Raw genomic sequence first — 10404 nt, 5'->3', positions numbered from 1 at the left:
AATCAGTCTGGCAGTTCCTCAGAAAATTGGACATAGTACTACCAGAAGATCCAGCAATACCATTCCTAGGCATATACCCAGAAGATGCTCCAACATGTAATAAGGACACATGCTCCACTATGTTCATAGCAGCCTTATTTATAATAGCAGAAGCTGGAAAGAACCCAGATGTTCCTCAACAGAAGAATGGATACAGAAAATGTGGTACATTTATACAATGGAGTACTACTCAGCTATTAAAAGCAATGAATTTATGAAATTCTTAGGCAAATGGATGGATCTGGAGGATATCATCCTAAGTGAGATACCTCAATCACAAAAGAACACACATGATATGCACTCACTGATAAGTGGATATTAGCCCAGAAACTTAGAATACCCAAGATATAATTCACAAAACAGATGATACTCAAGAAGAAGGAAGACCAAAGTGTGGATACTTCATTCCTTCTTAGAAGGGGGAACAAAATACCCATTGAAGGAGTTACAGAGACAAAGTGTGGAGAAGAGACTGAAGGAATGACCATCCAGAGACAGCCCCACCTGGAGATCCATCCCATATACAACCACCAAACCCAAACACTATTGTGGATGCCAACAAGTGCTTTCAGACAGGAGCCTAATATAGCTATCTCCTGAGAGGCTCTGCCAGTGACTGACAAATACAGAAGTGGATGATCACAGCCATCCATTGGACAGAGCACAGGGTCCCCAATGAAGGAGCTAGAGAAAGTACTGGAGGAGGTAAAGGGGTTTGCAGAAACATAGGAGGAACAACAATGTGAACTAACCAGTACCCCCAGAGCTCCTTGGGACTAAACCACCAACCAAAGAAAACACATGGCTCCAGCTGCATATGTAGCAGAGGATGGCCTAGTCAGTCATCAATAGGAGGAGAGACCCTTGGTCCAGTGAAGGTTCTATGCCCCAGTATAGGGTAATGCAGGGCCAGGAAGCAGGTGTGGGTAGGTTGGTGAGCAAGGGGAGGAGAGAGGGGATAGGGGGTTTTCAGAATGGAAACCAGAAAAGAGGATAACATTTGAAATGTAAATAAAGAAAATATCTAATAGAAAAAGAAAAAGCTCAATGGTGATGGGAGGAATTATTGCTTATGGATCAACACGAAGTGGGTTGTACACAAACTCCAAAATTCAACACTCGGAAAAAACTTTCCATTATCTTTTCTAACTTTTCTAGTTTTCAGGAGTTGCCAATCTTGCTTGGCCTGTTTGGCACATGCCCTTAATTCTAGCACTTGGGAAGCAGAGGCAAGCAATTTTCTGTAAGTTTGAGTCTAGCCTGGTCTACATAACAACTTTCAGGTTAGCTACACTACATAGTGAGACCCAACCTCAGTTGAAAGAAAGAGAGAGAGAGAGAGAGAGAGAGAGAGAGAGAGAGAGAGAGAGAAATTTCCAGTCTTAAAAACACAGTGTTCACATCTATAATCTCAAAATTGGAGTGGGAGAAAAAGTCCAAGAGGATTGCTGTGAATTCCAGGTCAGTTAGTCTAATACACAGGGTGAGACTCTCAAATTGGAAAGAGAGGCAGAGTCAGCCAGGGCTACATAGTGAGACTCTGTCTCAAGAAACAAAAGTGAAATAAGTTAAGCAAAGTGGTAGAGGGCTCTGTAGAGTGTTTGTCATACATGTATTGAGCCCCAGCACTGAAAAAAGGAAGAGGGGAGGGAAGAAAAGAAAGGAAGGGAGGAGAGAGTTGGAGGTGGGAAGAGAGAGAGAGAAGTGGAAGAGAGTGCCGAGAAAGAGATCATAATTTCTGAGAAGATAATAGTGATATTTTTAGTGTGAAACACAGTATTCAGTAACATGCTTGGTGCTAATATGTGAATGAGCAAAACAATGCATTCACTTTGTCTACTTTTCTAACCAGTAGCAGGACAGAAGTGTAACAATCCATGATGTACCATATATTTGTATGCCTGATAATGAAGGAAGGCCCGTCTTGTTCATTTTTATATTCTCAGACTACTTTGAAGAGGGAAGGGTAGAGAAAAAAAAAAAAAAACCACTTTTCCAGAGCAGGTTAGATGATCTATATCCACTCTTACCAATAAATAAATAAAGAAAAGAAAAAGTTGCGGCAACTCTGTCCATCCTCTATGCAGCTGTCAAGCCCTGATGAGAAGCCAATTCTAATTTTAAAGTCACTTTTTCGGGAAGCAAAAGCTTCCCACTCCGTGCAAAGAGAAGCCAAGTGAACAGAACCGCAAAGACTTGGCTTGCTTCAAACGCAAACTAATTTATTATTATTGGCCCAAATTTACCCTCTCGCCTGGGGCGTAGGCCAATATCCACAACCTCATTGAACCTCCGGCAGGGCAAACCAGTAGCTGGTTGGGAGCGCAGCGATTCTCAGCCAAAAGCCAGGGAGAGCTGTCCCTGTGCTGCGCAGTCTTCCAAAACCCTCCAAACAGAACTGGCCTTTAAAATTTGCATTTCCTAAGAAATGCTTCCAATTCTCAACATTAAAAGCTAAAAAAAAAAAAAAAAAAACAACTCTCCGGAGGCCTTCAGGGAATGGCTGTCTTCCAATGCTACTGCTACTTTCGGGGTCCACCAGGCACAAGCCCAAAACTAGACCACACTCGCTACAAGCCTCGGCCACTGCCTTTAAAGTAACCGCGCGCGGCGGGGATGCCCCGGGAGGTTAACTTCCGGCAGCACACACAAGATTATTTTCCTAGTGGCGCTGCGGCTCTCGGAGCCGCGCCCCTGGCCACGCCCTCAGCCACGCCCCTGGCCTCGCTCTGCCTTCCCAGGCTTGAACGCGCGGTAGGGGCGTGGCCTCGGGGGAGAAGCGCTCCCCGAGTGGGTCCCGGCGCCTCACCGAGCGCAGTCACGCGGAGGCACGCTCCGAGCGGGCGGGCGGGGGCACGCGCGCGCGCTCCCGCCGCCCTCTACGGTGACGTGCCTGGCCGAGGCCGCGCTAGGGCGCTGGAGCTGCTACAGAGCGGCTGTCATGGCGTCGGAGGCGCTAGCTGAGGAGAGCCGGCCCCGGTGTCTATAGGACCAGGGGCGGGCGGCCGGGGATGGAGAACAGCCCTGACAGCCCACAGCCTCTGGAACTCGGGGTGGCGGCCGGGCGAGTGTCGCCGCCGGAAGGGCGACGGCGCGGCGGGCGCGAGGCTGAGGATGGTCCCGCTGGACGCGCGGTGGACAGCGGCGGGCAGGGGGCGGCGGCAGCGCGGAGCAGCCTCGGGGACTGGACGTCCCCCTCGCAGCTCGGATGCGGCGCGGGCTCGGACTTGAAGGACAACGCGTCGTCGAGCCCTGCCGCCTCGGAGGTGCCTTCAAGAGGGCAACACAAGGTGACCGCCTCCCCGGAGCTGGCCGAGGCCACTGGCCGAGGGTCGGGGCCAGTGGGCGACACCGGCACCTGCAGGGTGGAGCCGGTGGCGGAGGAGCCAAGCAGCACCGGCGCCCCGAGCAGCAGCTGCAGCGAGCCGAGCCCCCCTGGGGACTCGCCCAGCTTGGACTCCCTGGAGTCTTTCTCCAACCTGCATTCTTTCCCCAGTAGCTCTGAGTTCAATAGCGAGGAGGGAGCAGAGACCAGGGTCCCCGAGGACGTGGAGGAGGGCGCGGCGGGGCCGCCCAGGGCTGCACCTCTATGCAAAGAGGAGGAGGAGGACCCGGCTCAGGTACTGGCGGCCTCCAAAGAACGCTTTCCCGGACAGTCAGTGTATCACATCAAATGGATCCAGTGGAAAGAGGAGAACACGCCCATCATCACCCAGAATGAGAATGGACCCTGCCCTTTGCTGGCCATCCTCAATGTTTTGCTTCTCGCCTGGAAGGTACACTCTGCAGCTTTCTACTTCCTACAGCTTGTGGGGTGGGGAGGGACAAAATGGGGTGAGGAAACTGCTGTTTGTCAGCTGATGGCTTCCTTCCATTCATCAGACTCCTCCTTTTTTTTTTTTTTTTTTTTTTTTTTTTTTAAGACAAGGTTTGTCTGTGTAGCTTAAACTGTCCTCGAACAGTTTAAGATCTTAATGCTACAGCCTCTGGAGTGCTAGGTTTACAGATATGCACCACTATATCTAACAGTCTCTTATTACATGAAATTAATCCCAGGATTTCTTTATTGAAAGATTATTCATAAAAAAAAGAAAGATTATTCATGTAGCAACGCGTCAGGAAGAATTGCCCCTAACTTCAGGTCTTTTTTGTATTAAAAATTCAACATTCGGTTAAAGGTTGTAACTGATGGTTTAACCTATAAACAAGTAGAATCTAGAGCACCCTGCATCTACATCTTCTGACTAATTTTGGCTATATTTGTCTATATTACTCCTTACTGACATTATTACATATGCAAAACAGTGAAAATTGGAAATAGTGATTGATCTTCAGTTTCTATCAATTTCATATTATGGAGTAAGTTTTAATGATTTTATCTACATGTTTTCTGGAAAAGGCTGTCTGTCCCACTGTGGTGTGGATGTCTGAAAGAACAGCGATGGGAAAGATACAACCTTTTTAGACAAATTCCATTTAAGGAAAAGCATTGGTCTGAGCCTACTTACCATAAATTACTTGTTTTCAAAGACAGTATTTTCATCTTGTGTATGATATTTTTGTTTTTACTTTCCTTGTTTCTTTGACTCTACTTCAAAGGTTTGGCATTTTTACTAGTAACTATACATTAGAATGATTGTTAAGGAAGCTAAAACTATTAACAACTAAAATAAGGAATGTTAAGTCAAAGGTCTTGGAGAACAAAAAGAGAAGGGCAAGTGTATCGAGGCCTCAGAATGTAGTGTCATATTTAAGCTTGCAGTATCTGGGTTTTGAGAGGGCGCATCTCAGCATCTGTTTTCAAATTGATAATTCCACTTATAGTTAAAATGTTCCCTAGAAGAAGAATAGTTTGAATTATGCTAACCAGTTATGAAGAACTATGATGGATAGTGAGGGAGAGATTCCCACACCAAATCTTGCAGCTCTAAGTTGGGTATCTAGGGCTCCTGATGGAATCATCTGGGTTCCAGTCATCTGGATTAGTCTGTTAATAAGTAAGCATGAATGCTGATGAATTGGAAGATTATATTGATTAGCCTCTGCTTAAAGCATTCTAGGGCTTTTCTAGCCCAGAGTTCCAAACTTTTCCACATTCTTTCCACAAACCAGTTCAAAATGTCTAAGAGTTACATTGTCAGGATTATCACTGCAAAGGCTCCATTTCTGAGTACCAGTTTTCTGGCACAGTTACTTTTCTCAGTGCTGTAAAAAAAAAAAAAAATACCTGACAAAAGCAACTTAAGGTAGGGTTTATTCTAGCTCACAGTTTGAGGGTACAGACCATTAGTCAGGGAAGCCATGGCAGCTGGAGCTTGAAACCACTGGTCACATTGCATTCATAGTCAGGGAGCAGAGAGATGACTGCTCAGATTGATTCCTCCTCTTTATTTAGTCCAAGCCTGCAGCCCATGGAATGGTGCCACCCACATTCACAGTAGGAGGAGCAGTTACCATGGCCTGGATTACTTTGAGGATATATGAGCCTTGAATTGACTCTGAAAGGCAGATTCAATTGTATGACCACATGTTTGGGTTTTGACTTTGTGGAAAACATTATACATGCAGAGACAGTACAGAGTGCATCAGCCCTCCAGTAGCTCAGTATATAGTAAAGAGGCAGACATAAGGAGTAATTGCAGAGCAACATGAACAGGGCTCATATTCTAAGGAAGTAAAAAAAAAGTATGTGGTGGGGGTGGGGGAATTGGGGATGGGAATCTCAGGGGAAGGCTTCCGAGATGAGAAAAGCAGTCAGCTCTGAAGATGAGATGAGATGAGGCCTCTGAACAAAAGGGTGCATTTGAAGAACGATCAGAGATAGCTTGAAATGCAGTGAAGAGGAGAAAGAAAGGGCCATAACAAGAAGTAAATGGGATGGGTTTGGTTAGTCTGTGAAAAGTATCCACACTAATGAATCTGAAAATTATCTTGAAAATCTGTGGTCCTCAGTCCCTTTTGTGCCTGTAGGCTATTTATGCCAACAAAAATCAGCCATCATTAATAATTGATAGGGTGATGAATGAGATAAGCAATGTCAGGTACTATTCTCAAGGTGAGCCAGGTTTTCTGGAGGTCAAAACTGTTTTCCTAATAATACGAAAATGTCATTTGCCTTTTGGAAGTCAGAAGAGATTTCCAGATTCTTTGATGGATGAGTGATAATTGAGGTTAAAAAGGAGAACAAAAGGGCATCTGCTATACACAACACACAGAAAGAAAGATTTGTCTGGTTATAATGTCTAAGAAGTAGTTTCTGTGTGTGCATGTGCAGATGTGCGTGTGTGTGTGTGTGTGTGTGTGCGTGCGTGCACACTTGCTTGCTCATTCGCACTCACTCATTCATGCATGTGTGTAGTACACAACCACTCACCTAGCATGTGCAGGTGTGTGTGTGTGTGTGTGTGTGCATGCGCACTTGCTCGCTCATTCGCATTCACTCATTCATGCATGTGTGTAGTACACAACCACTCACCTATGTAGGTATGGAGACCAGAGGTCTGTTTTTTTTCTGTGTCACTCTCAGTGTTTCTTGTTTGAGGATTTTTGGAGACAGGGTCTCTCAGGTGAACTTGTTCTTTCGGTTAGACTGGCTGGCCAGTGATTTTCCTGTTCTACTTCTCCACCCCTCAATGCTGAGGTTACAGAAGCATGACACTGCAACCCAGTTTTGACATGAGTGCTGGGGACCTAAACTCAGGTGCACTGTTTCCACTAAGCCATTGGCCCAGCACTGAGTGTCTTCATTTTTCAAGTTACTTTTCATAATTAGCATATATTGTACAAAATAATGAGTCTCACTATGACATTTGCATACATGTAAAATAATATATTTTAATCATATTCATCTTTTCACAGGATATAAATTATATAAAAATGGATTTGATTATAACATTTTTGTTTTGTTTTTGAGACAGTCTCATATATCACAGGCTGGGCTCCAGCTTACTGTGTAGCCTGAGGGTGGTTTTTTTAAACTTCTGATTCTCCTGCCTCAACCTCCCAAGTACTAGAATTATAAGCGTGTGCCACCATTCCCAGCTTGTGTGATTCTAGGGTTAAGCAGGACTTCATGTATGCTAGGCAGGCACCTGTCAACGGAGCGACATCTTCAGCCCTTATTATAGCATTTTTCAAACATATTTGTAGTGTGCTTTGATCATCTTCACCTGACTCTAAGGGCTACCTTCTTCTTCTCAGTGTGCAAGAGTAATTTGTCTGCATGTGTATCTGTGTACTACATGCATGCCTGGGAAGCCAGAAATGGGTACCAGAGGTCCTGGAACTGGAGTTATCGACAAATGTGAGGCACCATGTGTGTGCTTAGTATTGCATCTGGGTCCTCAGGAAGAGTAACCCGTGTTCTTAACCGCTCAGTTGTCTCTCTAGACTTGAGGGTTAGTTTCCTGGTTTACAAAGAGAGCTTATAAATGAGCAAGAAAAAGCTAAGCAGCGTGGTGACAAAAGGAGGAAAAAATCAACAGCAAGAAACTTAAAGTTGAAATGGACATTTCCTGTTTATTACCTTGAAGTTCCACGTCTGTGAGCGTCTTTCCATCAGTGACTGTTTGCTGTGGCTCTCCCTCCTTTTTTATGCCATCTCTTAGAAGTCCCATGTGTTTTTCACAAATACCCCGTTCCTTTTTGACTTACTCGGCCGCATCCTACTCCAAACCTGTAGAAGAACTATAATCACACTAATTTTTTTCATGCTCTCTTTTCCTAAAGTAAGCATAAAACTCTTTTGAGGTTTTCCAAGTGTGTTTATTGCTTTTAAAAAAGGAAAAACAGATGGTAAGCCAAAGATTTTATCTGAGCCTCTGCCTACTCTGTTTTAAATATAGATCTTGTAAAAAGAAATTAAAAACTTCACACAGTGGTGGGACCTTATTTACATAAAATGTTTGAGGGGTGGTTCTGGGGCTTCCTTTCCCAGTTCCTCCCAAAAATTAGAAGGAATATATGTCTCTGGACTTGTGAGTAAAGTAGATGAGAGCAGTCTGGCCCTGCCCAGGCGATGCCTGATGTCAATGATGATTTCGTCCATCTCCTCTGCTCCGATAGCATTCTGTCAGTGAACAAGCCTTCCTTTCCCTTTTCCTATCATGCCTGTGCAGGGCCGAGTAAAGGACATTTGACTTTTAAATACATTTGGTAACTACAAACTAGGCCTTCCAATATAGTAACTTTTTGTTTCTACTTTTGTTTTGTTTGTTTGTTTTGAAATGGAGTATTACTATTTGAACTCTCGGATTCAGCCTCTTGAGTGCTGGAATTAACAGGTGCACAGCAGCACACCTGGCTTAAAGGCAACTTGGGTATTGTCCCACTTTTTAAAAAATAAGATAATTCCACGTATCTTTTGTGTTTGGAGGGGATGCTGTTTTTCATGCATGTATGCATGTGTACCACATGTATGCCTGGTGCTGGTTATGGCCAGAAGATGACCTCAGAGTTCTTGGAACTGGACTTACATATGGTTGTAAGTGAGTGCTGGAAATGGAATTCACGTAAGTGGCCTTAGCCTCCGAGACACCTTTTCAGCCGCTTTACCTTCCACTTTTAACAATTACTTTTATTTTATGTGTATGATTGTTTTGTCTATATGTCTGTCTGTATACCATGTGCGCACCTGTACCTTCAAAGTCCAGAAAGCATCAGATCCTCTGGGATTAGAGTTATAAATGGTTGTAAACTGCCATGTAGATACTATAAATCAAACAAAAAGAGAAAAGTTACAGAGGAGGGGACTCTTGATGCCCTCCTCTGGCCTCTGTTCATCCATACACACACAGACACAGACAGACACCAACACAAGAAAAGTTGTTAGGACTTTATTGTGTATATTTTAATACTTATTGATATTAAAATTAAGTATTTAACAACTACGAGCCAGGTGGTAGCACACCTTTAAACTCTAGAGGCAGAGGCAGGTGGATCTCTGTGGAAGACAGCCTGGTCTACAGAAATAATCCCAAGACATCCAGGGATTATTATACAGAGAAACCTTGTTGTGGAAGAAGGTGAAGAAGAAGAATCATAGTTACCTATGATAATTTTTCAAATAGCTTTTTTGGTGTGTGATGGTATTGTTTGTTTCTTGAGACAAGGTCTAGCTATATAGCTCTTGCTGATCTGGTACTCACTGTGTACATCAGTCTGGACTCACACTCCTAGTGATCTTTCTGCGTCGGCCTCCTGAGTTTTAGGATTAAGGGCTTATGCTAGTGCCTTCTTATTTCTTAGGAATTGTTGAGTCCTCTGCATTTACTACTTCTCCCAGTCCTTAAAATCTTGCCTTATCACTTTTAGGACGTTTTGCATTCCTGTTTAAGATTTCACTAATATTTGAAACATAAGATTTAGTTGTTTTTATTTTGAACTTTCTCGAGGCCACTTCTAATCTCAGCATAGAGGTCGTCATTTGTGTTGTATATGCTTAGAACATGGCATGGTAAGACAGTCTCCTCTTGGAAAGTTCAAGACAGTGTTCTGAAATCATGTAGACCCTTAGGATTATAGAATATATATGACAAATTCATACGCTCTTCAGTGTCTCCATCTCATTCTTCTCTGGTCTGATGCGTGGTAAATACAGATCTACCACTGAGCTATAGACCCAGTCTCTTTGGCTTCTTAATTTACAGAATTGCAGAAACTAAAAGAATGGTTTCTTTTCTGTCTTTTTACATTTGTTTATGTATTAGGAGAGTTCACTAAAGTCCATGTGTGGAGGTCAGAGAACAAGCTGTTTCTCCCTCCATTGTGTGGGCTCAGAGGGGTGGCAGGTCACTGGACTCCCCGCTGGGTAGGAAGCCCCTTTACCTGCTGAACCGTCTCTCAGGCCCCTTGAGAAAGGATAAATTATTTGTCTGTGAAATTTTCTGGTGAATTTGTCACAGTGAATCTTTCCTAAATAAGAGAACACATAATTCTTTTAAAAGAAAACATCATTTGAGTAGGCAGTAAGGCTCAACAGGTAAAGGAGCTTGCCACCAAGACTGACAACCTGAATTCAATTCCTAGGAACCAAATGGTGGAAAGAAAGAATAGACTCTGGCAATCTATCTTCTGACCTCAACAAGTATGCCATGGCACATGTATGCGCATACAGATACAAGCAGAAAATAAATAAACACAGAGAAGTGTAAAAATAATAAACATGGCAGGCATGGTGTCATACAGCTTTAATCTCAGCATGCAGGAAGCAGAGGCAGGTTTCTGTGAGTTTGAGACCAGTCTGGTCTACATGGAGGGCTTCAGGCCAGCTAAGGCTGTTTAGTAAGGCTCTGTCTCAAATTAGGAGGAAGAGGAGGAGGAAGAAGAGGAGGAGGAGGAGGAGGAGGAGGAGGAGGAGCCATTTTT

General features: G+C 44.0%; 1 protein-coding gene across 4 annotated transcripts in view; it reads left to right on the top strand.

Moving 5' to 3' along the window:
- Positions 1-2922: 2922 nt before the first annotated feature.
- Positions 2923-10404, top strand: part of Mindy2 (MINDY lysine 48 deubiquitinase 2) — a 53578-nt gene continuing 46096 nt past the window's right edge. For 3 of the 4 annotated variants that reach the window (XM_021207043.2, XM_029543035.1, XM_029543034.1), the window contains exon 1: positions 2923-3815. In XM_021207043.2, coding sequence (XP_021062702.1) covers positions 3051-3815 — 765 coding nt within the window. In that variant the 5' untranslated portion in view covers positions 2923-3050. The remainder of the gene's footprint in view (positions 3816-10404) is intronic. The other variant, XM_021207042.2, reaches the window with a different exon arrangement.

The sequence above is a fragment of the Mus pahari genome, chromosome 10, assembly GCF_900095145.1.
Source record: "Mus pahari chromosome 10, PAHARI_EIJ_v1.1, whole genome shotgun sequence".
Classification (NCBI taxonomy): Eukaryota; Metazoa; Chordata; class Mammalia; order Rodentia; family Muridae; genus Mus; species Mus pahari.
The sequence above is the reverse complement of the archived record's forward strand: the minus strand, read 5'-3'. Positions and strand labels throughout refer to the sequence as shown.